The sequence below is a fragment of the Balaenoptera borealis genome (genome assembly GCF_965194805.1).
Source record: "Balaenoptera borealis genome assembly, chromosome: 1".
Lineage (NCBI taxonomy): Eukaryota > Metazoa > Chordata > Mammalia > Artiodactyla > Balaenopteridae > Balaenoptera > Balaenoptera borealis.
The window spans coordinates 162,280,806-162,305,120 of NC_138860.1; the positions used below are offsets into that span (position 1 = coordinate 162,280,806).

General features: G+C 39.3%; 1 protein-coding gene across 15 annotated transcripts in view; it reads right to left on the minus strand.

The window, feature by feature from the left end:
• Positions 1-24,315, minus strand: part of MACF1 (microtubule actin crosslinking factor 1) — a 346,247-nt gene that overhangs the window by 34,978 nt on the left and 286,954 nt on the right. For all 15 annotated transcript variants that reach the window (XM_082387379.1, XM_082387380.1, XM_082387378.1 and 12 more), the window contains 21 exons: positions 18,903-19,064; positions 18,559-18,729; positions 17,757-17,923; positions 14,317-14,476; positions 13,643-13,969; positions 12,614-12,698; positions 11,872-12,113; positions 10,651-10,857; positions 9,162-9,281; positions 8,613-8,720; positions 7,468-7,686; positions 6,452-6,655; positions 4,561-4,792; positions 3,718-3,944; positions 2,493-2,615; positions 2,294-2,395; positions 1,556-1,657; positions 1,289-1,462; positions 1,041-1,196; positions 702-899; positions 19-147 (listed from right to left, as the gene is read on the minus strand). In XM_082387379.1, the coding sequence (XP_082243505.1) occupies positions 19-147; positions 702-899; positions 1,041-1,196; positions 1,289-1,462; positions 1,556-1,657; positions 2,294-2,395; positions 2,493-2,615; positions 3,718-3,944; positions 4,561-4,792; positions 6,452-6,655; positions 7,468-7,686; positions 8,613-8,720; positions 9,162-9,281; positions 10,651-10,857; positions 11,872-12,113; positions 12,614-12,698; positions 13,643-13,969; positions 14,317-14,476; positions 17,757-17,923; positions 18,559-18,729; positions 18,903-19,064 (3,615 nt within the window). The remainder of the gene's footprint in view (positions 1-18; positions 148-701; positions 900-1,040; positions 1,197-1,288; positions 1,463-1,555; positions 1,658-2,293; positions 2,396-2,492; positions 2,616-3,717; positions 3,945-4,560; positions 4,793-6,451; positions 6,656-7,467; positions 7,687-8,612; positions 8,721-9,161; positions 9,282-10,650; positions 10,858-11,871; positions 12,114-12,613; positions 12,699-13,642; positions 13,970-14,316; positions 14,477-17,756; positions 17,924-18,558; positions 18,730-18,902; positions 19,065-24,315) is intronic.

Sequence of the window (24,315 nt, forward strand, 5' to 3'; positions counted from 1 at the left end):
TTTCAAGAAATCTATTACCATATGTGTATCAAGCTGTTCCCTAGCCGTTTCAGGAAGTCCTCCTGTGGGCTTCGATGCAGAAAGTTGGGTCTCCATTCTAGTCAGTTCCAAGAGGAAATCTTCAATTTCACTATGGAAACCCTGGGCCTTTTGAGAAAAGACATTAGCAAGGTCAGTAGTCAATTCTAGTTTCAAAAGTAAACTTTCTAAATGACCACATGAGGAGTCTCTTTGAGGGAGGAATTTTAGGCTGCTCACAGGCAGGGTTGTTCTGTTGCTGGATGATTATGGGGCCATTATATTTACTTATTTTCCGAATTGAGCAGAATCCTTCAGACCTCACTGTAACAGAGATGTCTGCTATAACCTGATGAATTGACTGACTAAGGTACTGCTGAATATGGATATGGAGGGACCTGACTTGATCCGAGAAATAACTAAATCTGTGAACAAGGTTTGTTATAGCAAAGATCTACTAACTTTGAATAGTAGATAGAGGGACTGGACCACAAACTAATCCAAAAAGAATGACCCAGTTAAAAGTTGTTCTTTCCAGACAAGTCCAGCACAGAACTGACCCTCCTCTCAAGGCAGAGGGGGTTCTACCCAAAACTGCTTTTCTTCTGTCGACTTAAGTGGACTTTCTGCTGAATGCTGCTATGAGCACAGCCCCAGCCGCCTGACTGGGACGGTGCACGCACCTGCTGCAGTGTCGACTGAAGCTGCTGCTCCCTCTCCTCTGTCTTTTGTAACACTGACTCCCAGCACTGGTTCATGGTTTCTAAACGGCTCCTTAAGCTGCTGGCATCATCTCCAGCGCTAGATTCAAGAAGCTCATTGCCAGCTTTGTTGACTGTTTCCACTGTGGCTTGATGGGCCAGAACATCATTTTTTAGAACCTAAAAAATGTTGAACAACATAATTTATCTCTATAGGTATCATTAAGCCTGGCTAAGGTACACACAACATCAAAAAGCTTCTGATGGCAATATCTGGTCTCAAACCAATAGGCTTAGAGATGAAAAAATGAGAATACTTACGTGGTGCTTTGCGAGCTCAACTTCGATGACTTTTGGGTCTCCACTTATTGGTCTCTGAGCATCTAGCAACTCTTCAGTGTGAGTCAGCCAACTCATTAGTTCCTCTAAGGCATGCTGGAACTGGCCAAGGGCCAAGAGAGCACCTTCCAGCTTATGCTACTCAGAAAATGATTTAAAGGGAACGTTTGTTAGGAAATTAGAAAACAGTAGATAGTAGTCCACTTTATGGACTCTACCATTTGCCTTACCTGTCTGTGAGCAATTTTCTCACCCAGGTTCTCCCAGAGGTGTTTAAGTTCCGTCAATGGTTCTCGTATAATGTCTCTGTCCGTTTCATCAGTAGCTTTCTTTAACATCAGTTCACCCTGGTGATTGAGCTTCTCCATCTCAATTTGCTGTTGGTAAACTTCCACTTTGAACTCCTGTCAAAGACATTCTGAATGTTAACATCAAACCAAGTCTTTAAAAACTAAAAAGAAGCAACCCTTCTTCAAAAACCATTCCCAGGTACAAACCTTCATTTCATTTAACTGATCTTTAACAGTGTTGAGGTCAGTGCCGACAGGGGGCATTGTGCAGAGTTTAATCACAGTGTTATCTAGCCAGTCAAACATAGCCTAAAATAAACATACAAATAAACAGTCAAAAAACAAAACCATGAGGACTTGGGAGACAATTAGCATGATCTCTGCTAATACAAGCAGAGATAAATCAAAGTATCAATACTTTGTGCTGTTGGTGCTCTGAGGTTGGGGGCAGAAATAAGGGATAATGATCTTTATTTCAGTAATATGGGGACTTAAGGATGAAGCCAACATGACTGGAATAATGTCCAAAATAAATTACAATCTGGAAAAACTAAATATGAAAAAAAACTACTATTTCTTATGGCCAGCTAGCAAGCCCACAATGTGCTGAAGCTACTGTACAGTGCTGTGCTTTGAGAAAACCTGGGTTGGGACCTCTAGCAAGCAACGACTTTGACAGCAAGGCCAGCTTTACTCTACAGCCACTGTGAGGATAGATAATATGATGAGCACACGATGAAAAACATGGCAAGAAGACTAGAAATTCGGATGTCAGAACTCTTCTTGCTAGAAGTGAGAAACTTTGGCTAGATATAAAGAAACAGCCTGTCTTTGGTTCGAGAATGTTGCAGTCCTGTGAAGGTGACCGACTCACGCTGGACTCAGAATATGACAAAGAGACCACGGAACCTGTGTTTCCGTGGTGGTCACCTCGTGGCCTCTCACCTGAAGAGTGTCCTGATACTGCACAGCGGCTTGCATGGCATCCTCAAGCTTTTCCAGCCTCTCTCTCCATGTTTTGTTTAAGTTCTCCCAGGCATTATTCATCTAGGGGAAAAACAGTGGATCAGACTCTCCAATTAATCCCACTCTTAGTGTGAGTCCAGTAACGTTTTGTCTGAACCCCTTGTCCACTTCTCCACACCTCATCAATGCTCTTCTTCACTTCTGGCTTCTCAGTTTCTCCACAGGCAAAAATCAAATCTGCTCCAAGGATTCGAATAAACTCCAATTCCTCATGCAGACCATCTGTCTCTTCCTTAATAGTCTACATGTAAATGAACAGAACATAAGCCAAAACAGAAAGCAGAACAGAACTTCCCAAACTTTGCAAATGTAATTTATACCCCCATCGATAGCAGATGTTGAACAGAACAGTCAATTTCATTAAAGTCTTTCAGTGTTCTTAATATTTCACTCATCTAAATAGTGAAGCTTCAGAGTCTGGTTATTTTTCTTATATATACATCAAATATATTTTTATATATTAACAATAAATACAGAAAACAGCCTGAGAAAGGTATAATGAGCTTCAATAATTTACCAAAGGTCCCAGGAGATTATAATCTACAACCAGAAGTCTATTACAGAGAAGAAAATTAACAAGGATAAAATAATAGAGTACAAAAGTCACATATTTAAGAGCTGGGAGATGAGCATAATAGGAATGTCAGGCTATATAATCTCAAAGAAAGTCAGTTCTGTGCCAGATCCTAAAAAATGGTTCATGGACTGGCAATGACAGGGGTGGGGAGGTGGAAATGGCTGAAATAAAAGAAAGATATGAGTGATAAGAGAGAGAATATAGAATAGCAAGACAGTCTTGCCTTGGGCTAAATGGACAAAATGAGGTGAGAAATGCATTTAATAAAAACTAGGATCCCCAAAAAGACTAGAAAAAGGTATGTGAAAGTAACAATTGTTATTTCTGGATGATGAGTCCAGGATTTATTTTCTTTTCTACTTTCTATTTTTCTACAATAAAGAAATTTACTCAAAAAATAAGTACACCAAAGAGAGGACTAAATTCAGAAATGAAAGCAAAACTGGATTTTTAAAGCACATGCTACTAATATGAATTAAGTTTAAAATTGATGACAGAATTACTTTTGTGTGATGGATCTGCTCTATATCACGACCAGTGGAGGGTGTATGTACCTATACAAAGTGGTAAAACTTGTACATTAAAAAAAGAAAAATCTATAATGAGCAGGTGTTTTTTTTCTAGTGTAAAGACATACTATTAAACTTAAAAAAAAAAAAACAGAACTTTTAAGGCACTCAGCCTGGCTAAGCAGTTAACACAACATACTTGGATACAGTGCTTTCCCAGAGGACAAACACATGAGAGAAGGGGTTTTGTTTCTTACCTCGGCGGCTTCAACCTGTTGTTTGATAATGGATGGGTCAATGCCAGGGCTTTCCAAGTCATGGACGATGTCCTGGGTGTCTTTGATGGTGGTGAGGAGAGCTGCCATATCATACCAGAACTTCTCCGCTAGTTCAAGGACATCAAGGAATTTAATTTCTCGCTCTTCAGCCCGAGCTTTGATGTCCTCCCAGAAGAATACCATTTGATCCAATTTGTCCTGGATTTCTGAGGGGTACAGAAGAGTGAACAGGCCTTTTCTAAGGACTTAAAATCAGCCTCATCAGAAATTAGATCTAATCCTATTTTCACTGAAATTATCCTTAAAAGGCTCTAAAAATGTATAACTGAAGGACAGTTTTCTATCTTAGCTTTATTATTAATTATTTCTATATTCTTATTTTCCACTTACGTCGGTCTCCCACATAAAGAGATCACAGAGGTAATCTGGAAATGAGTTATCATCTACTATAAAAGTACTGCTAAGATACTTACAAAGGAGCTGGAATGAGAACTCTGTTTGCAGTGTTCTGTGTTGAACCTGCTATGTTTCCCATGGAAAGTGTTATAAAAGCTAGTTATGTTCTACCCACTACTGGTACTGCAGTTTCCTCATATTAGGAGGTAAAGGAGCATTTGTTTCCTGGTCTGGGAATCTAACTACCAATTGTAACCTTATTTCAATGGGGAGATGTGTTCTGAATTCTAAATGACTTCATGGAATACTCATTACTTAGGCACTGCCTTTGCATTCAACGAAGTACATCTGGTGGGATGCTGGAGGTAACCACAGCCTAGAATTTATTCTATCGACTTTTTAAAAATGATTAGATTAATCAAGCACCTTTTGCAGCCAGATCCTTGTCAGCTCCCTGAGATCGCCCAATGAGCTCTTCTCCACGGCGCTTCAGGGCCTCAAAGGATGGCTGCAGTTTTTCCAGCTCCACGGTGGCACTCTTGTTGTCACTGATGCACTCTCTGATCTTGTCTACTTCAGCAGGGATCAGTGGTGGCATACGCAGGCGAGAGGAAAGATTCTCCAGAGTCTCCAACATGGGCTCAATTTTATCATGGAACTAAACAAATGTTGGACCATTAGCCATCACAGGAGTACTTCATCACACTTCTGGGGTAAATGTTAGGGATTAAGGCCAGTGTATAAATCTACTACTGTTTAGGATAAAAACCTATGCTCAGCCTTAGCCCCATGGCTGTCAAGTGTTGGGTTTGGCTAAGAAACTCTTTTGGGCATAGTACACCAGAGCTGGCCCATCAGAAAAAGTAAATGTTTAAGAATCAAAAAGCTATTACTTACTATACGAAAAATCAACTAAAATCCTTAATGCTGCCACAATACTTCCCCTATTCCAACTAACGTGATGAAAAAGGGACAAGACTATGAAACCAGTGAGAGTCAGTGTGTCAGCATCTCAGATGACAGTTGCATGCAACAGAGTAGACCAAGAAGTTAGATGCCCTCCACCAACTGTATAAATGGATGGGGAACTCAATATGCTACATGACTTGGAGTTTAAAAGTATCATGGCATGCAATTTGACAACCCACCAGTGTAACAGTAAGAAACTAAAATGTCGGCATGATGGAAGATAATTAGGGAAGGCCAAATCTAACCTTAGAGAACTACTGCCCTTTCCACTTTTCTGGTACTTTGAACAACATGTCTATAATTGTAAAATTTCAATTTGTAATATGAAGCAGAGAGGGGACAAAAGGGAGCAAAACAGACAAGTCTGCCCCCTAAAGCCAACTCTGGATTCATTAATAACGCTTACCAACTGTTAAATGTCCTATAGGAAATAACATGGTATACAAACAAAATCCCTTCCCATCACTCCCTCACTTCTAGGTTCTGCCCCAAATGAAACTGGCATAAAAAACTGCATTAATAAAATTTATTCCACTAAAGTTAAGGGAAATTTCCTTATAGATAATCCTCTCAATTCTCAGCTTCATAAGAACACCCTAATCCCAAGGGGGTGGGTACCTTACCTCTGTAATCTGTAATGGTGGGCGCGGTCAACACAACAATGAAATGTGACGATGTGGGGAAGACAGGAGCAGGCAGCAACAACACAAAGTAACACATTCCACAATGTGAGTGAGAGATGGGACGGAAGGTGGGGGGGGAAAAACTTGAGTAAGTACAAATATTAACCAAGAATATTGACTAAACATAGGAATAAATTACCCAGACATAACAGTAATATATTAGTTGGAAAGTATGTAGTTACATGCTTTAAACTCCACTGCTGGTGGTTTGTTTCTCCTTGACTCCACCTTCTCCCTAATCAAGCATCTTTCTCTGAACTAGGAGCTAGCTGGTGGCCTCTTGAATAGGAAAACGAATGTGCTGTCTAAATCTCGAAAGCAACAGGCCCAGTAGGAATTTGACTTCTTCAGGCATTTGTTGCTTCAAGATGAATTTACCCAAAATCATCCCTGCTAAAGGATTATCACAAAATAAATTTTCAAGGAAACCATCAACAGGCAATATATACCAGCCAAGATGCATTTCACCCTCCTTATAGTTGTCAGTATAACCAATGCTCCCTGGAATAAAAATGCAGACAGGCAAAGGCTCCCAGTCTCTTGATACTGTATCACCAACATACTAGTCTGGACATTCCTGAGCATAGGGGCATACTGATACAGAGTCTCTTGCTTAGACTAAAGGACAGTTGAAGGTTATATGAGTTTAAGAAACACACACATACCTGAGCTGACTGGGAAATAGCCTCGTCCAGAGCCAGGGCCCGCTGGCGCACCTCCTCTTTAATTTGGGCATACGTATTTTCTGCTTTCCGGTATTTTTCTTGCACCATTTCCCCCTCTTCAGGGTTTAACTCCTTTAGTTGAGGGCCTATCTTTAGCAGCTTATCGATATGAGGTTTGTGTTCAGCAATGGATTCCCTTAGTTGCTATGCAAAGAAATATGGGTTAAAATAAAATGAGCCTTCTTATACCAGGAAGCTTCCCAGAAATCCTCTCTCACTCTCACCCTCCAATACAAATGTATTCCACCGTCTTCTGTACGTGTAAATACTCCTCTGTACTCTACTGTAGTTTGCGTGATTTCATGTCTGTCTCCCTGCCCAGACTGGGAGACACTAAGCATGACCAGCTACAAACAGCAACATTTCTGGTAATCCAACCGCTCCTTGACTTTACTGCTGGCTACTTCCAGTTTACATCCTTCCTCTTACAGGAATACAGAGAATGCAATAAGCACGAGTCATATACCACAAATAAAATAAACATTAAAAAAACTATCTTTAATGGTAACAGCATCAGCTGAAGTGTCTACAAATTTCCCTTTCATCTCAACTCTAGGCAGCAAATGCTTTCTGACATTCCTGAGTGGAGGCTCTCACTCCAGCTAGGGCCTAACCACAAGGAAAGGGTCACCCAACCACAACCAAGTCTAATAACACCCCACTGTCACTGGGAAGATTTTAAACTCCCTTGATTTTTACGTGGTGCTTTGTTTACTTCTGCAATACCCAGGTTCCTGACATCTCCATAATCTTATTCTTTAACTGATTCATATTAAAGGACACAGGAAATAATTCAGATATGTATTTTTACTGTGCAAAAAAATTCTAACTGGTTAAGAATTAATTTCATAACATTTACTTATACTCAGTAGGTACTAATAAATAGGCTGTTTTTGAATAAATTGTAGAGCCCATTTTCAGTTCTGTGATTAAATAAAACTCGGCATGCTCCTTACCCTCATTTCCTCCTGTTGCTGCCTGAGCTGCTCATGATCAATAGCCGGAGGAGGTAACTGTGCTATTAGTGTCCGAGTTTCCTCAATCCAGGGGCTGAGCTCCTCATATGTTTCCCAAAACTGGTTCACCAAGACCTGTGCCCGTTCTAGGCGGGCGTAACGCTCTGAATTGAGCAGACTAATGGCTTCGTATTGTTGTATTAGAGACTCTGTCTTTTCCTGTGAACAACAAAAAAAGTGTAAGCATTATTATCATGATGAACCCTTCTTTAAAGTAAAAATGTAAGTATATATAGGTATATATATACACACTAAAAAGTTTAAAGGAATACACACTAAAATGCTAAAAAATATGGATTAATCTAGTAAGATTACAAGTGATTTTTATTTTCTTTATACTTAACTGAATTTTTCTATCATACATATGCATAATTTTATAATCTTTAAAATATGAAAGTAGTTTCACAAACAGTAAAATAGCACAAGCACAACACACCAAAATTAACCTTTTAGTGAACACCTTTTACAACTTTAGATACAGCAGTATTGTAATAGGCCAGTTTGACTGAATCTCTCAGGGGCTAAGATGGGTATTTGCTCATCAAGTTTCATTTGTCTTTTTCTCTCTGATAAATGTCTCCACAAACCTGGCATTTATGCTTTATATTTTTAGGATGAGTAGCTCAATTTATGAAGACTTCTGAGGAAACAGTGGTTACCCATACCCTTTATAAAAAACAAAACTGGTGTACAAATGGACTCTGTTGGCCAATTCTTTTAGAAATGGGTAATGATTTTTTAGAAGGACCTGAAGCAGAAATTAGTATCTGTACAGTTCTGAAAGATCTATCTACCTGGAAAGGTAACTCAAAGATAACTCATTATGAACTGAGGATGAGTAGCAATTCCTCTGTTATAAAGAAAATGGATTTGCAGTGTATTTCACATTATACAGTATGGCTGTTTAGACATCTGTGAACACAGGGTTAGGAGTCTGAATGCCCCAGAACATCAAGCTGGACTTAAATATCACTACCAGTAAGAGAGGGGAAAAAAAACTTCTTAAACTATCATTTCACAATTGTACTTCTAATTCACCATGATCAAGATAAGAACAATATGGTGAATAAATAAATGCAGTTTACCTGTAATATAGCTTTTTGCTCCTCCCCACATGTGCCAAAGATTTCACCACGATGACTGAATAGTTCATCCATGGAATCTTTGTGTCGAATGATGTCAATGGAGAAAGCCTTTGAAAAGTAAACTATTGTTAAGTCAAGAAATACAAGAAGCCCGAGCCTGTGTTAGTGAAAAGTTAGACATACCCTATGAAAAATTCTTTGCTTTAAAAAAGCCACATCAAAAACTGTTCTTATAAAGTTTGACACTTTGCCTATCCACACATCTTCAATGCTTATCTTTTAATAGCTTACAAGAATATCTGCCCTCCTGAAAACCAGGAAGAAAATTGCTAACTACTCTTTCCTGGATTAATGGGCCTATTTCTACCCTTTTCACAAAGCAAAAAATCTCTTCCTCATCCTAACCAAATATTTATATAATTAGTCTCTATCCACCATCATGACACTGACTCATTCTACTTTACTTGGGATAGTCAGAAACTCTCTGCTAGTCACTCTTAAGCGACTGATGATTCTTCTAGCTCAGGACACAGTGAATACGTGACTTACCTTCTGTACCTGCAGCTGAGCTGTGGTCTGGTCCTGTTCCAGGCGGATTGGACCCAGCGCCATCAGTTTCCGTTTTGTTTCAGCAACCCAAGCTAGCTCTGCATCAGCAGCTTGCTCATACTAACAGACATATTGAAGAAAAATGGACATATTACAGCCAACGTCCTCCTTCTGAGAATTCTGATTTATTCAACACAGACAGGCCTAGATTTTCAGTAATACGGTTTACATCTCACAAAGTAAAGCCAAAATTGGTGAGAATTTCATAAGATCACAAATCAAGATGCAGACAATTTAGAGTTGATTATACTTCAACAAATATGAGTTGATCCTATTTCAACTGCTTTAGAAAGACGTTACAGAACCCAGTTAGTGGTTCTACAGCTAGAAACCACCATGGAAACCAAGACTCTTCAAAAGAAATACACTTCCTAATGAGAGTACTTCTATGAGGCTGTGCTCTTTTTCTGCCAATCCTCTTTCCTACCCGTGCTCTAAACAGTAGTAGTCATGTGTTTAAATACAAACTAACATGGCGGCAGATGGCTGAGTCAAGTTAACTTGAAGTACTTGCTCAGCTGAAGAAGCCTAAGACCCCAGAAGAACACCAAACCTTTAAATGGAATGCAATAACGTATGCAATGACATCAACAAATACAAAACCTAAGAACATGTTCTATTCGACCATTGTTTAATGAGGTCCCTCAATCTTTTATCTCTTCCTCGTCAACGTTGCCAAATTACACTAATATTTAAAGGAAAGTGAACTCCCAAGCATGATAAATTTCATACTGAAATATCTGGCCAAGATGAGGGATATTAATTAAGACACAACAGGGATGCACTTGGCATCAGAGCAAACTTCTCTGTGGTTCAGAAAGCATTTGCTTATCACTACGAACTCAAGGAGTCATGTTATATTAATTTATTTTTTGCACCATGGCACATTAATAGGTGCATATCCAGCTACAAAGAAAAGCAAATAACTTTTCCCAGAAAGTAGGAAGGAAAAAGGATTGAGGGAAATATGACACCTGTGTTTACTTGGGAGGGTTCTATTTTGGATGGCTCTGCTATTTTGGTTAGCATATTTGATAGTAATTATAGTTCTTGGTTCTGTCCCCTTTTCCATCTAATGCTAAAACAGCTGATTATGTCAAACTAAGATTGTGATGCACTTGGACCTTTTGGATCTAGATATTATCTACCCCCATCACCATCTGCCTCTTAGCAGGGCAGTAGCAAGGAGGGCTCACACACTCTCTTCTCCAAGTTCTTTTCTGCTCAAAGGGGTCAAGTATTTTTGGTCAAACCTAGATCCATCCTCACATACCCTTTACCTAATCAGTTCCCACCACTGAAATGATTCGTCGCATCAGATTTAGCTTGATCTCATTTATTCCTATTCCTGAGCCCGTATTTATGTGGGTCATAGTTCTGTACTTCACGCTGCCTAAAATATTAATGCAGAGGTGTCTATAAAGATTACCTGTTGTGATCTCTGAATAGCAGCATCGATTTCATCCACCCTTTGTCCAACAGTGTCACTGACCAGCTTGTACTGCTCATTGGCATCAGACACAAGTTTATCCAGCCCTTCTCTGGCTCTCCAGGGCACCAGCTCTAAGAGAGCACGGCTCACCTCATTCACTGTGTCCAACACCAGCCTGTGCTCCATGACCTCCTTCTTTAGCTCCTAAAGAGGGAAAAAAAGTTTTCAGGCCATTCCTTGCTAAATTAAGCACATTAGCAGCTGTGCTGGGTGGAAAGTGCTCTCTCTACCACACATCCCAGCAGGGCTCTGACCTCCTTCCTTCACTTATTTTTTTAATTTTTTTTCTTGTCTCAGATTTTTCAATCACTCCACAGCCTGACTTTAGGCTTAGCCGCTTAGAACTGTCTGCAAGACTTCTCGAGCCAGACTGTCTCTGGGTAACATGAATGGTGCTTTTTGCTTTTTTTCTCCTTACTTCAGTAGAAATGATAAATAATGCTTTAATCATAGGTATTTAACCTCAACAAGTACCTACACAGTATTTCTGCGCATCTAGAACTGCACTAGATCCTGCAGGAGAATCAAACATAACCATGAAGTACCCTTTTAGAGAATAAACTATGACAGTAAATTCTAAAATGTTGCATACAAAGCAAGCTTCTTAGGGTTTTTTTTTTTTTTTAAATTAATTTTATTTATTTATTTTTGGCTGTGTTGGGTCCTCATTGCTGCGCGCAGGCTTTCTCTAGTTGCAGTGAGCGGGGGCTACTCTTTGTTGTGGTGCGCGGGCTTCTCACTGCGGTGGCTTCTCTTGTTGCAGAGCACAGGCTCTAGGTGCGCGAGCTTCAGTAGTTGTGGCACACAGGCTCAGCAGTTGTGGGCTTAGCTGCTCCACGGCATGTGGGATCTTCTTGGACCGGCGCTCGAACCCGTGTCCCCTGCATTGGCAGGTGGATTCTTAACCACTGCGCCACCAAGGAAGCCCTTCCTAGGGTTTTGAGAGTCAATCTTTTTTCTTCTTCAGACCATAACAAGTGCTCTTATATAGGTCTTTATATCGAATTTTATTTTCCAAGAATAAACAAAAAACGAGGCAGGCAGAAATTTTTGGTTTACATTTAAGGTATAGATAGTTGGTATTAAACACATGAATTTGAACTTAAGGATTCTAAGAGGAAAATTTTTTTCCCTTTACAGTGTGAAATGACAGCTCACCTTCTGCCTTTGCTGAAACTGGGGTATTTGCTCCCCTGTGGGAGACTGTCCTCCACTGGCTGCCAGCTCCTCCTCCACCTCCCTCAGCCACCAGGTCAGCTCCTCATACGTAGACTGGAACTTGGCGGCCAGCTGCCGAGCTTGCTCTAAGGTTCTGAGGGCCTTGGAGCTAGTGAGTGTGATGTCTGCGTAGCGAGTCTTTATGCCATCCAGTTTCTCTTGGATAAGCAATACCTCTTCACCTGTGGGAGACAGCACACAATTATTCACATTTAATAGGATATGAGGGAGCCCTCTTAACCTCCCTTTCTTCAAATCAGAGCTTAACTTTTATAGATGCTCTCTCCCTATGGCAGTGATTTCACCTAGCATCCCACACTAAGGGAGGTGGGAAATACACCTTCAATCAATAAAAGAAGTGACTTCTGAGATTATTAAGATCTGAGTTTGACTGCAGGTGTTCCTAGACATTCCCAGCACCTTTCAGTAAATGCTGGCATTCATATTGGAGGGCAGGGGGAGCCTTCATCTATAACCAGATCTGAGACAACACAGTGTTTTAGTTTTCAGAAGATTGAGCAGGAAATAGGAACCCAAGCTGCCAGTCACCTGGGAGCACATGGTAATACAATCGGTGAGTACTAAGCTCCTCCTATCTGCAAAGAGAAGTGGCTACTGCAGGGTGCTGATGTAATTGTCTGTGGGACCACAGAGGTGCTAAGAGATGCACTTTTCAAAGTACCTGTGGTTTGTTTTAGAAGAGCCTGGCCGTTTTTAATAGCTTGATCTACATTCTTCTTTCTATTAACAATTTCTTCATTTAACGCCTGAAAGGAAAGAATACCATTAATCCTAAAACTATGGCACAACAAAGGGAAAGAAATGTGAGCCCTTTAAGAGACCAAATTTAAAGTAAAGAGATGAATATCAGTTTAGTTTAAACATGAGATATTTGATTCCTTCATTTTCTCTTTGGTTACCCCCTTCTTTAATTACTCAAAACAATGAAATCAGCTACTTACAGGCAAACTTTCCTTTGATGAGAAGAGATTTAGGACTAAATCCACTTTACTAATCTATTGGTACCAAACGTGAACCCAAGAAAGGTAGAAGTAGAATTCAGCAAAAATGTCTATGTCCAAAATAAAGAATAAGGCAGAAAGTTCAACAGAAGAAAGTCAGCAAGAACGGGCTGACTTATATCAGGATCCTGGTTAAAAACTGTCAATATCTGAAGTCAACGAAGCAGAAGAATCTAAGATTATTAAAACCAAAACACTGCTTTGCCGATTTTTACCATCCCCAAGGAAATGTCACAAAAACGAAAACGAAAAGGGGCAAATTGTTGTTTCTACTCAGATGACACAGAATCCCTGGAATTTGAGTATATAAATTCTAGAAACATTAAAAAACCCTAGGCACTACTATTTAGGTAATCTGGTTTTGTTACAGTACATTCTCTTTCACATAATCGCTCAAGTGGAAACTGAATGATACATTCCTTAATGACGTAAAACATGAGTTGGAATTGAGATGGCCTGATTACATTCTGGACCATCTTCTAGAATTATTGATTCAGTGTGTTAAGTACAAGCATTTCCGTGCAAATCATCAAAAAATAGATTAGCCCAGTCTGTAACTATGCACTTGTGTATAAAATAAAGTCGAAATGTTTGGAATTTAAAAAAAGAGAGAGAAATGAAGAGAAACATGAATCAAAATTACAAAATAACTTAGTAACATAATCAGTAAGAATGGAAAACATGAATACCAGGTGGTCAGCATGCTGCTTCTGCAGGACATCCTGTCTGTAATCCTTTACGAACACTGAACTGAGCTTGTCCTCAACCTCAGCCAGCCAGTTGAGCACCTCCACCTCATCCTCCCCGAACAGCCTAGCGTTAGACAGTGCTTGTTCAAGCAGGGCTGCTTTCCGACAGCACCGGTCTTGAATCTCACTGAATCGGGCCTGCAATGAGTCTAGCTTTTCACACAGTACACCCTGCTCTGCAGAACATGTCAGGGAGGAGAGGGACTGCCCAATTTTGACTGCCTGGTGCACATCTGTTGCATGGCTTTCTATTTCTTCCTCCAGAGCCTGGAAATCCAGATGGAAAAAATGAATAACAGAAACAAAATAAATGAAAAGTAGACATGAAACAATGAATCACAAATGATATAATAAATAATAATATAAAAGTTCACCTACTGAAGGGCAAAAATAACATAAAAACAGAACAAAAGCTGTTTTTCCTGATAGCAGCCTATTAGTCCATTTCTATTTTTACTTCAAGAATGTGACTAGTCCAATTAATAACTGGACCATATTTTAAATTAAACTTATTAAAAAACCCCCACAAAACACATCTTCTAGAATGCTGCAGGCAGTTTTCTAGGATTTCTGGTTCCAGTTCTGTGTTTTCATTTACCATAACTACTTCCTACCTTGTGCCGAACAATCTGCTGCTGTATTTTGGCAGTCTGAGTGCCAACAGGTTCTGAGTTAGCGAGCTTTTTCTCTGTGACAGATAAGAAGTCAGAAATAGGCTCAGCTGTCTCATGGAATTGTTTGGCCAGAACCAGGATATCTTCCAGCTGTTTTTGCCTACACAAATATATAGAACAAGCTGCTCAGGCAAAAAGTCACATTAAGACTGATAATAGTACTATATTCAGTAAAAGACCAATCTTAATGAGGCACATTTGAAATATCAATAGTAAACAGAACACACATAAACAGCACTTTGCTGTTTTAAAGGCTTTCGTAAGCAGTACCTTATTTTGATTCTGTCATGCCCTTGTAAGGTAGGCAGAATTATCCCACTATTACAAAAGAGAAAACCAACCCTGAAGGCTTAAAGAAAGATCTGTCCAGGTCAGCCACTGGGTAGCAATAGTACAATGAGGATTATAATCAGACCTTCTACTACTCTTTCTCCTATTGGATGTGGCACGTGCATCCTCTGTAAATGTGATCAAAATAAAGTTTCAAGGAGTAAAAAAAAAAATCGTCAGTTTTCATTTTTCTTTCCCCATCACGGCTACCTTCACTTGTGAGTGAAGGGAAGAGAGAGCATTTGAAAAGCAAAGGCAGACCAAGCTATGAATGAGAACCTCCCTTCCTATCTCCCCCAATCCAGTCAGGCTTCTAGTAATTTCAAGCCCCAGAGCATAACTCTGAATTCTGATTCAAGGCAAAAAATGACCTCAAACTAGCTGAATTTGCCAAGGCAAACAGCAGCCAAAAGATCTATGGACTTTATAACTGGAATCTTAAATCTGGAATCTTAATTCTTATTTAATGTAACATCCACACTTAGCTTGGATTTCAAATACCCTGTAGATTAAAATCAGCAAATTACAAAAGGAGAGAGGAAGCCTGAATGCTGGAGGCAGCCTAATAAGCAACAGACAGAAAAACCACCGCAGAACTGCATGAGCACCCAGATTAACAATCAAAGGCCATGACGATGACACTGGAGCATTAAAAACAGACTCAGTGCTATGTCATCTGAAAAGGCCCTGGAAGCATGTGACTTTTATTTCAGAAAACCTTCACTGAACACCTACTCTGGACAAACTTATCTTAATACGAAATGATTTAATATAAAGATCTGCGATCTTAATTATCTGGAAATTTAATTATGCTCGAGCATAAAGAAAAATGTATTTCTAGATGCTATTTTTAAATGTCAATATACAGTATAGAATTTCCTTTCTTAGTTTATGTCAACTTGCAAAATACATCTTGAATTAATAATACAACTAAAATATATAATCTTAAATATTATTAATCAAGAATTTCATTTTTTAAATATTGCTTGGTGGATTATTTTAATTGGTTAATGACCTGCTTATAGATTTTATTCTTTTTTTAAAAAAAGAATAAAATATTATATTTTATACTGGAGTATAGTTGAGTAACAATGTTGTGTTAGTTTCAGGTGTACAACAAAGTGATTCAGTTATACATATACATGTATCTATTCTTTTTTAAATTCTAAATTTAAAAAATTTCATTCTTAAAAAAATTGCCCCTAATTTCTATGTCTTTCTGACTCATCTCTGATTTTGGAATCTGAAAGTTTGAAGAAATCAATGTAATAGGATTTGGGGTAGCAAAGAGAAGAGCTAAAAAATAATTTAGAGGCATCAAAAATCCAATATTAAAGAATCTAAACAAAAGTCTTTAGGATGTCTACAACAAATGACGCTGCTCTTGGTATTTCTCTTTAAAATATTGGCTCAGAAACTGTGTTAGACTAGGAGGATGGAAGCAAGTAGGGTAGAAGGAAAGAGTCATAAAAAAGATACATTAGGAACAAACCATGACTTTAGTGAGCTTAAGGACCTAGGAGATAAGTACATAAAATAATGACCATAATACAAGGTACAGATGATGAGTTATGGCAGTTAAGAGGAAAGTGAAATTGTTTTATGCTTGGGGAATAAAGAAAACCTTCATAAAAGCAGGGGAGATGAACAGAAGTATTTCATGGAAGATGCAACACCATCAGCAAAGACAGAATTAGGGAACTGACAGAAGATACTGAAGAACCGAATACGGTTTACTGTGCCCAAAAGGAATGAGAATAGTGGAAACTAAGAAAGGTAGGTTAGGGCCAAACAGTAGAGGGCTTTGAATGTTGGATTAAAGAGACTTTATTTTATAGGCAACAGGGAATCATTAAATGTCTCTGAGCGTGCAAAGAGGGGAAGGCCTGAGGGTAAGTAAGCAGCAGTAGAGTGATGATTAGTTAGGAGGCTACCTCAGGTAAGCTACCTCATGGGAACTAGCCCAAGTGAGAGTTTGTAAGTCATGAACTGAGGCGAGTGGGAATTAGAGAAAGGGACGGAGAGGAAAGACACTGTAGAAGTAAAATGGACAGAATTTAGCATCCTGATAGATATGGGACACAAAGCAGGGGGGAAAAAAAGGGTAAAAAATGAGGTTGAGGTTTTAAGCCTAGGAAACTGGAAGGTTAATGGTGCTATTAGGGGAAATGGATGGAGAGACAGAAGAAAAGTGGTGCAATTTGGAAATGAAAATAAGTTGAATTCTTTCATTTGTTTCTCCCACTAACGTGGAGCCAGCAAATACTTTGTAGCTCAGATAAGAAATAAGCAAGCCATGGATGGGTAGAAGTAAAGAGACTGAAGAGGGGGTTATCTGAAGACTGCCCGTGGCTACCTAGATAATAAATGATCAACTCTACAACTCTCATACTGATTTCTGATTAGTTATCATTTATTTTTAAAACTGAGAACAGTATAAGCTAAAAGTAAAGACATGGTGTGACTTATTAAGCTCAAGTGACACTGGGCTAACTTACAGCTATGGAAAGAGAAAGCACTTCCTTGGAGGAGAAAAGTATACTGCCTGTCTTGTGGCCATTTAGTGAAGAAAGTCCATGCATCTCTTGAATGCTCATTTAACAGAACCACAGACTAGCTCCTAGATGTAAGAACATCTAATATTAGGATAAGCTAACAGAAAAGAACATGATAAATTTCAATTCCAAGTATTGAAAACATTATTTATAAATATGAATGGAAAAAATCTGTTTCCAAAACTCAGAAAATAACTTGGCTGGATTGTAAGAGTCTGCGTCTGCTGTTTGGAACCAAGATTATATTGCAACAGAACACCACCAAAGAGCAATGAGTCTTCCAGGTCTCAGAAATTTATGGAGTAGCTGAGGCTCATTTCCTGAGTTACTCTGGTTATGAGGATCATCTCTAAAAACTTATCTCTCTTCAAGATAAAAGCCGTTAAACACCTACCAAAGCACTGTATGAATCATCCAGGGGCTTTTAGAGCACCTCAGTGATACAAGTCAGAAACCGCCTCTGACCTATATTCCTCAAAACCCCAGTGGCTTTACCTGGCTGCTGCCTTGCTGAGTAGTCCTGTCCATCTACTTTCAAGACTCTCCAACTGCCCAGTGATCTTCTCTCTATCAGCCCGCTCAGCTGACTGGGCTATTCTGCCTCCTTCTGCTTGAAGCATGTCTACTGTGGCCTTTCGATCATCTAGGAGCCGCTGGAGCAACTGATGTACATGTTTAAAAGGAATGAAAAGTGATAACATGGGGTCACTTTAAAATCTGAAACAAGGAAAACAAACAAAATCCAAAACCTCACCCCACTGAGCCCTAAGTTTAATTGAATAATGAAGCTTTTTTTTTTTCAGCCTGAGGCAAAAACATGAGATATAATTCCTACCACCCATATAAACTTTTCATACACTTAGGTTTTTAAATGGAGCAGTGACTATCATTATGTGACTGATAGGGAACTTAGTTTGAACCAGGAGAAAAAGGCACTGAAATGGAAATTCAACCAAAAATATATACATATATAGGTAGAACCTTATACATGATATACATTATTTAAATATTGCTGACCCAAAAAACACTAAAAACCTCTTAAGATAAAGTGGTGACTGAAACACTGAAATAGGATAAGTGAACAAGCAAAATTGTTCAGTTCAATACATGTCATGGTAGTCTAGGAGATTATAAAGTAAGATGATGAAAATCAATTTCCATCTTTCTTTTCTGGATCACACAAGGTAGGTTAGGATTCTACTAAAACTCCTGAATATGCTCCTGAAACCATAAGCAAATGTGTTGTCTGTCATTCCCTACGGCTCCTACAGTTCACTGCCCCAACACTCTCACTTACCTTCTGTTCTTGGATCTGTGCTTTCACCACTTTATACTCAGCAGATGGGGGTTTCTGATTGGCTATGAGCTCCTCAGTGTCTGCCAACCAGCTGAGCAATGGCTCCAAGGCATCTTGGAACTTCCCACAATGCAACAAAGCCTCCTGGAGTTGTGCGATTCTTTGTGCAACCTGTATCACAGACATGGAGGTTCATTACGAGAAAGGAGAGAGCTTTTAAATGACTACTCACCCCTTTTTGTAACTACAGATTGGAACTGCAAATTTTTATTTGCATTCAGGTGCCAGGGAAACCAGAGATTGCAATGTCTCTTTTCTCTGCCCTCCATTCCCAGTACACTCACCTTTTTATTCAATGTGTTCCACCGAGCGTTGATCTCTTCCATGTCATGTTCCAAACCCTGCACATCACAGTTTTTTCCGGCACTCTGGATCAAGCCCTGGCCGAGTCCATTCACCTGCTGTAGTTTCATCTGAAGAGGATCCACCTGTTCTTTCTGAAACATCTAGATAATTGTAAGCCAAAGAAGATTTAATCTAAAGGCAATGAGATCCTCTACACCACACAGTGACTGGTTATTCTTGGGAGATTTATGATTTAACAAGGAAGGGCCAGGAATAACAAGAGAAAACAAGCCATTTGTACGGGAAAGTATCAAGGAAACATGTGGTTTCATATTTCAATACATACATTCTCTTACGGACAAGTAATTACAGAGAGTTACAGCACTACTTAGGCATTTAACCCAGTGACTCATGGTTTGTTTTTGTTTTTTAATCTTCTTAATTTTTAATGCAAAAAGCTATAGAGAATAAAAGCAGCACCAGCCTCAAGATATCATGAAAGTGTGATGCATATCAGTCCTAAAAGGGAAGACTGACTAGTATTTAAGATTAAAAATACCTTGGGGAATAGCTTTAATTGACCACTGATACATGCAATGCTCTTCTCTGACTTGGACTAATAACTCAATTAGCCAAAACATATTAATAGTGTGAAGAACACCAACCTCATAGCTTAATTCCCCTGTGGCTATTTAACTCCATTCTGTTCCAAGGCCAGAGACCACACATGGCCAATAATCTTGAAATAGTATTCCTCTGATTACAAAGGGGAATGGGCCAGTAATACTGGGAGATGTCCTTAACAACTTCAGACACCTACTCTGAGTAAGATGCAGGTATACATAAAATATTTTTAAAACAATGATACTATATATCCATGTTCACCATGAAACAATGGAATTTTAAAACAATATGAACAAGTGTAACAAGCAATGTGAATGTTTCTTTCTAATGCAGTCAAGGTCCATTACTACTTGGAACTTTCTAAAAGGAAACAAAGAGTCACAAGAGAACAGTACTTTTGCCACTCTAATGGTATTAAGGAAAAGAATGAGATAAATATTTGTCCCTAAGATCAGATTTCTCTCAATTATCAGAGGATAAAATGAGCCATATTTCCACTAGTCTAGATCTATTTCCATTCTTTTCTCTTCCATAAAAAGTTCCCTCAGTTTCAGTGAGACAGGTGAGCCAATTAAAGCCAAAGAATGACAGAAAATCGAAGAGGACAAAAATAAATGTAAAAGAAAATTATAAGTTTGGGTAAGACTAATTTTGGCCTATGTGAGACCACAGATCACACTAGGATTAGGAAACTGATTCTAGCAAGAGTGGTCTGTGGCTGAACAAGTGAGTCACCAGGGAGGAAAGGTTCCAGGGAACACTGAAAAAGGAAGGTTATACAGGTACTCACCAGTGGGCTTCATTTTACACTATAATCCGATTACACCATATTTTGTTAGGCAACACTACAAGGCAGTTCAGCTAAAAATGACTGTTACTCCGACAGCATGGTTCCCAGAGAACGCAAGTGCTATGATTCTATTTTGTGTTAAAGATGTTTTCACTGCAGAAAAATCAGAGCAGAGGGGGGAAAAACAACTCCTATGGCTTAAGCTGCTTGAGTGCAACAAAATGGCTGTGGGGCAGGGGCTGGAAAGGCAAAGAAAGCAGAAATGCCTAAGGTACAGAGAGAAGATGTCAAGTCCACACCGAAGAGCCCCCTTTTACTCAGTAATTAAATCCTGTCTCATGCTATGACTGACATTTAATTTTTTCTCTGTTGTGCCAATATGGTAGCCAACAGCAGCTACCTGTGGCTCTTTAACTAGAAATTCAGTTCCTCAAGCACACTAGCCACATTTCATCGGGTCAACAGCCACGTGTGGCTAGGGCCTAATGTATTGGGCAACACAGAGAATACCTCCTCTTCTGGCAAGAAGCTCTACTGGCTATCGATGTAAATGACACAGAAAAGCAAAAATAAAATTTAAATAGCTTAACAATCTCTTTCATATAACAGAGCGAATTCTTTTCTTAAAATTTGGATTTACTTTGTTCGTGAACATTTCACATAGAAGCATTAGAGGTTACTTCATTTCCCATGTCCACTCTATGGATTAAGTTGACAGGGAATGGGTATTTGTCTCATTTTTTTCCTCAGAAGTTTAAAAATATATGAAAGTGCCTCTAGATACTAAGTACTGTTTAAATACTTATATTGAACACCAGTGAAGAGAAATGTTAAAGAAAGTAAATTTGAAAACACTTGCTCCTTTCTCTCAACTCCCAAGTAAAGTTGTTGTACAAAACCAGTGCTTTTAAGATACATTAAATTCCTACTCCTTACTATTTCAATGGGACTGTGCCATGTTATTAACTAACCAGTGCTGGCAGACATTTCCCAGAGCAGAACACTAGTAAAAATTACTGCAAGGCTGTAAGATGCAACAGGGATAGAAAACAGAAAACTTCCCGAAGAACTTCTTCAAATGCTTTTATCTTTGGTAACACCACAGTCTCCCAGTTTGCATCCTGACTGATCCTTTTTTGATGTCCTTTGCCCTCTTCCTCTTCTAGATCTCCAAATGTTAGCCTTTGGGGGTAGGGATAAGAGTAGCATGTCAGTCCTGAGCCCTCTTCTCATTCCACACTCTCCTCTAGGCAATTCTATCCATTCCTATGGCTGTAAATATTCACCATGATAAATGCTCATCACTCTAAAATTCATATATATCTTCTGAATTTCAAATCTGGATATCCAACTACTTGCTTAATATTGCCATACAAATGAATCACAGGCATCTTGAACTTAACCATTCCAAAATAGAACCTGCTAATTTCCTCTCCCCCAAATCTGTTCTTCCCTAAGCAATTTACTACTGCCCCCATTGTATGGCTGTGAGCATAAGTGACGCCATTTTGGGCCCTTAGAGCTTCTCCTGTCCTTTTGCAGACCCAACCCAGGACTGTACCGTACAGTAAATCACTTCTCTGTTGTCACGGGCTTTGTAGATAATAGATATTGTTTAATAATCATCAGGACCCAGTAGCCCCTATGTTTTGTTAGTCCCCAAACAATGATGAAAACCTTCGCTGACATATATTCCTGGCGCCCATCAGACTAGTACCCATTCATAAATCTTGACTTAGGAATGCACGTCCTGTTTCCAAGCACCTGCTGCCCCCACCCCATAAACCCCAGACCCTAGGTTAACTGTAGAATTGTCCCAGTGGCCCCCTGGGTGGTGCAGAGTGCAGCTGCAAATGCTTCGAGTTGTTGTCTGTCTGATCCCACCCTGACTGTAAGTTACCCTACAATAAACTGATCCATTGATTATATGGAGCTACCTGCCTCCTTTATCGGTCTCAAGATGCCTTCTCGGTTTAATGAGTACTTTTTGTTCCCTCCACCCTCCAACACCCATCCACTCAGTTGTGCAAACCAGAACCAGAAGCCATCCTTGATAACTCCCCCTCACTCCCTCCCAATATGAAAGCCATTATCAGGTCTTATTGATTCTGCCTCCAAACTGTATCTTAGATCCATCCAATTGTCTTCAAATCCACTGACATCTCTCTAGTCCAAGCCACCTGAACAATTGCAGTAATCTAGCAGGCTTCTTTACTCTGTCCTTGATCCCCTGCAATCCACTCTAAACACAGTAGCCAGTGTGATTTTTTTTTGTAAGTTGCAAACCATTCTGTGTTTTCTGTATTCCACGTCAATTATAATATGAACTAACAAATATAAGACAAAAGAAATCTGAGATTTATAAACCCCGGATAATGTTGAGAATGTTTACTGTCAGTGTGAACCAGTTTTCTCTATCTTTAAGCTGAGAGTCATCTTTTAAAAAACGTAAATGAAATCATTTCACTCCCCTACTTAAAATCTTTCAATAGCTTCTTACGGCTCTTAAGGTAGAAATCCTTTTGAGGACTTCTTTCTCAGCCCCTGCATCATCTGGCCCCTTCCTAACTCTGCAGGTTTACTGCAAGGCACTCTTCCGGAACCCTTGCTCACTGTGGTCAAGCCACTTGGCTTTCTTTTAGTTCTAACATGCCAAGCTCTTCCCAGTTACCATTTCCTTTGTCTGGAATCCTCTTCCCTCTGACTCTCTAAGTAACTAAGTAACTTATCCTTCAGGTTTTAGTTTTAAAATTCCTTCCCTGACACCACAATTGAAGTTAAATACCCCTACTGTTTCTCATCATAACCTTTATTTTTTATTCAAAGCATTTGCCACATTTGTAAGCATGTACTTTTGTCATTTTTGCTTAATGTCTGCCTCCCCTACTACAGTATAAGTTCCACAAGGGCAGGGACCATGCCGATGCTATTCACTGCAGAAGCCCTAGTGCCGGGCTCAGAGTAGCTACACAATAAATATTTATCCAGTAAATGAATGAACCCTTGCATAGAAATGGTGTTAGAGAAAGCAAACAAATCCATAAAAGTTCTGCTGATCAGCTGAGTATTCAAACACTGAACTGAAGTTGTGGGGCTCCCCAATTTTTGCTTAAAAAGACTTTCTTGGCAAATTTTAATTTTATAGAACCACTGTTTTATACAAAACGTTTTTTTCTTCCATTGAACCAATGACTGGAAATAAGACTAAGGAAGTCTATACATGAGAAGAGGGCTTAAATAACCACATATTGTTCTTAGTGGGCCTAGGATCCCACTACAGAAATAGCAAGCAAGTTCTGGCCTTTTGTTTCCTCAATCAAACCTTCTTGTGACTGCTATTGGAAAGCTTATATCTATTTTAACCATGTATACATGTGTACATTTGTACATACACGTGCAGAGGATCTAAAGCAGTTCATTTTAAATCACAGATTTTGCAGCTGGGCTACTATTTCCTTCTCCTGTCATTTATATCAGGCAATATTTCATAAAATGGCAACCTCCTGTAGCTGGAAGGATCCTTAGAGATTACCTAGCCCCACCTACTCATTTTGTAGATGGGGAAACAGAGATCCCAGAGACTGATATTAAGAGTTTCTCTGAATATTCTTCCTTTATGCAGATTTGACTGGCTCTTTATAATGTAATCCCTATATTTCATTGATTAGTGCTGTAGGCTTTATACTAGAAATATTCTGTATAATCAAGAATGCTGGTGACTTTGGATAGGTTGCTGGGATCTTAGTGTCAATCCCAAATTCAGTAAAACTCAGAAAACTGAATCAAATCCCTCAATCTGAAAGGTGATGCATTCTAATTTGATGGGATGCCTAATTACAAAATAATTGGTGAAGCCCAGGTGACACTACCACCACTCAGCTAAGCAGGAGGATCTGTGGCACAGTTGACGGCTTATAGCCTACAATCAAGATGATTTTTCATTGCTGGCAGCTGCATGTTTAATTGGTCCTCTAGCTAAGGCTGCCCTGAAAGGTTCT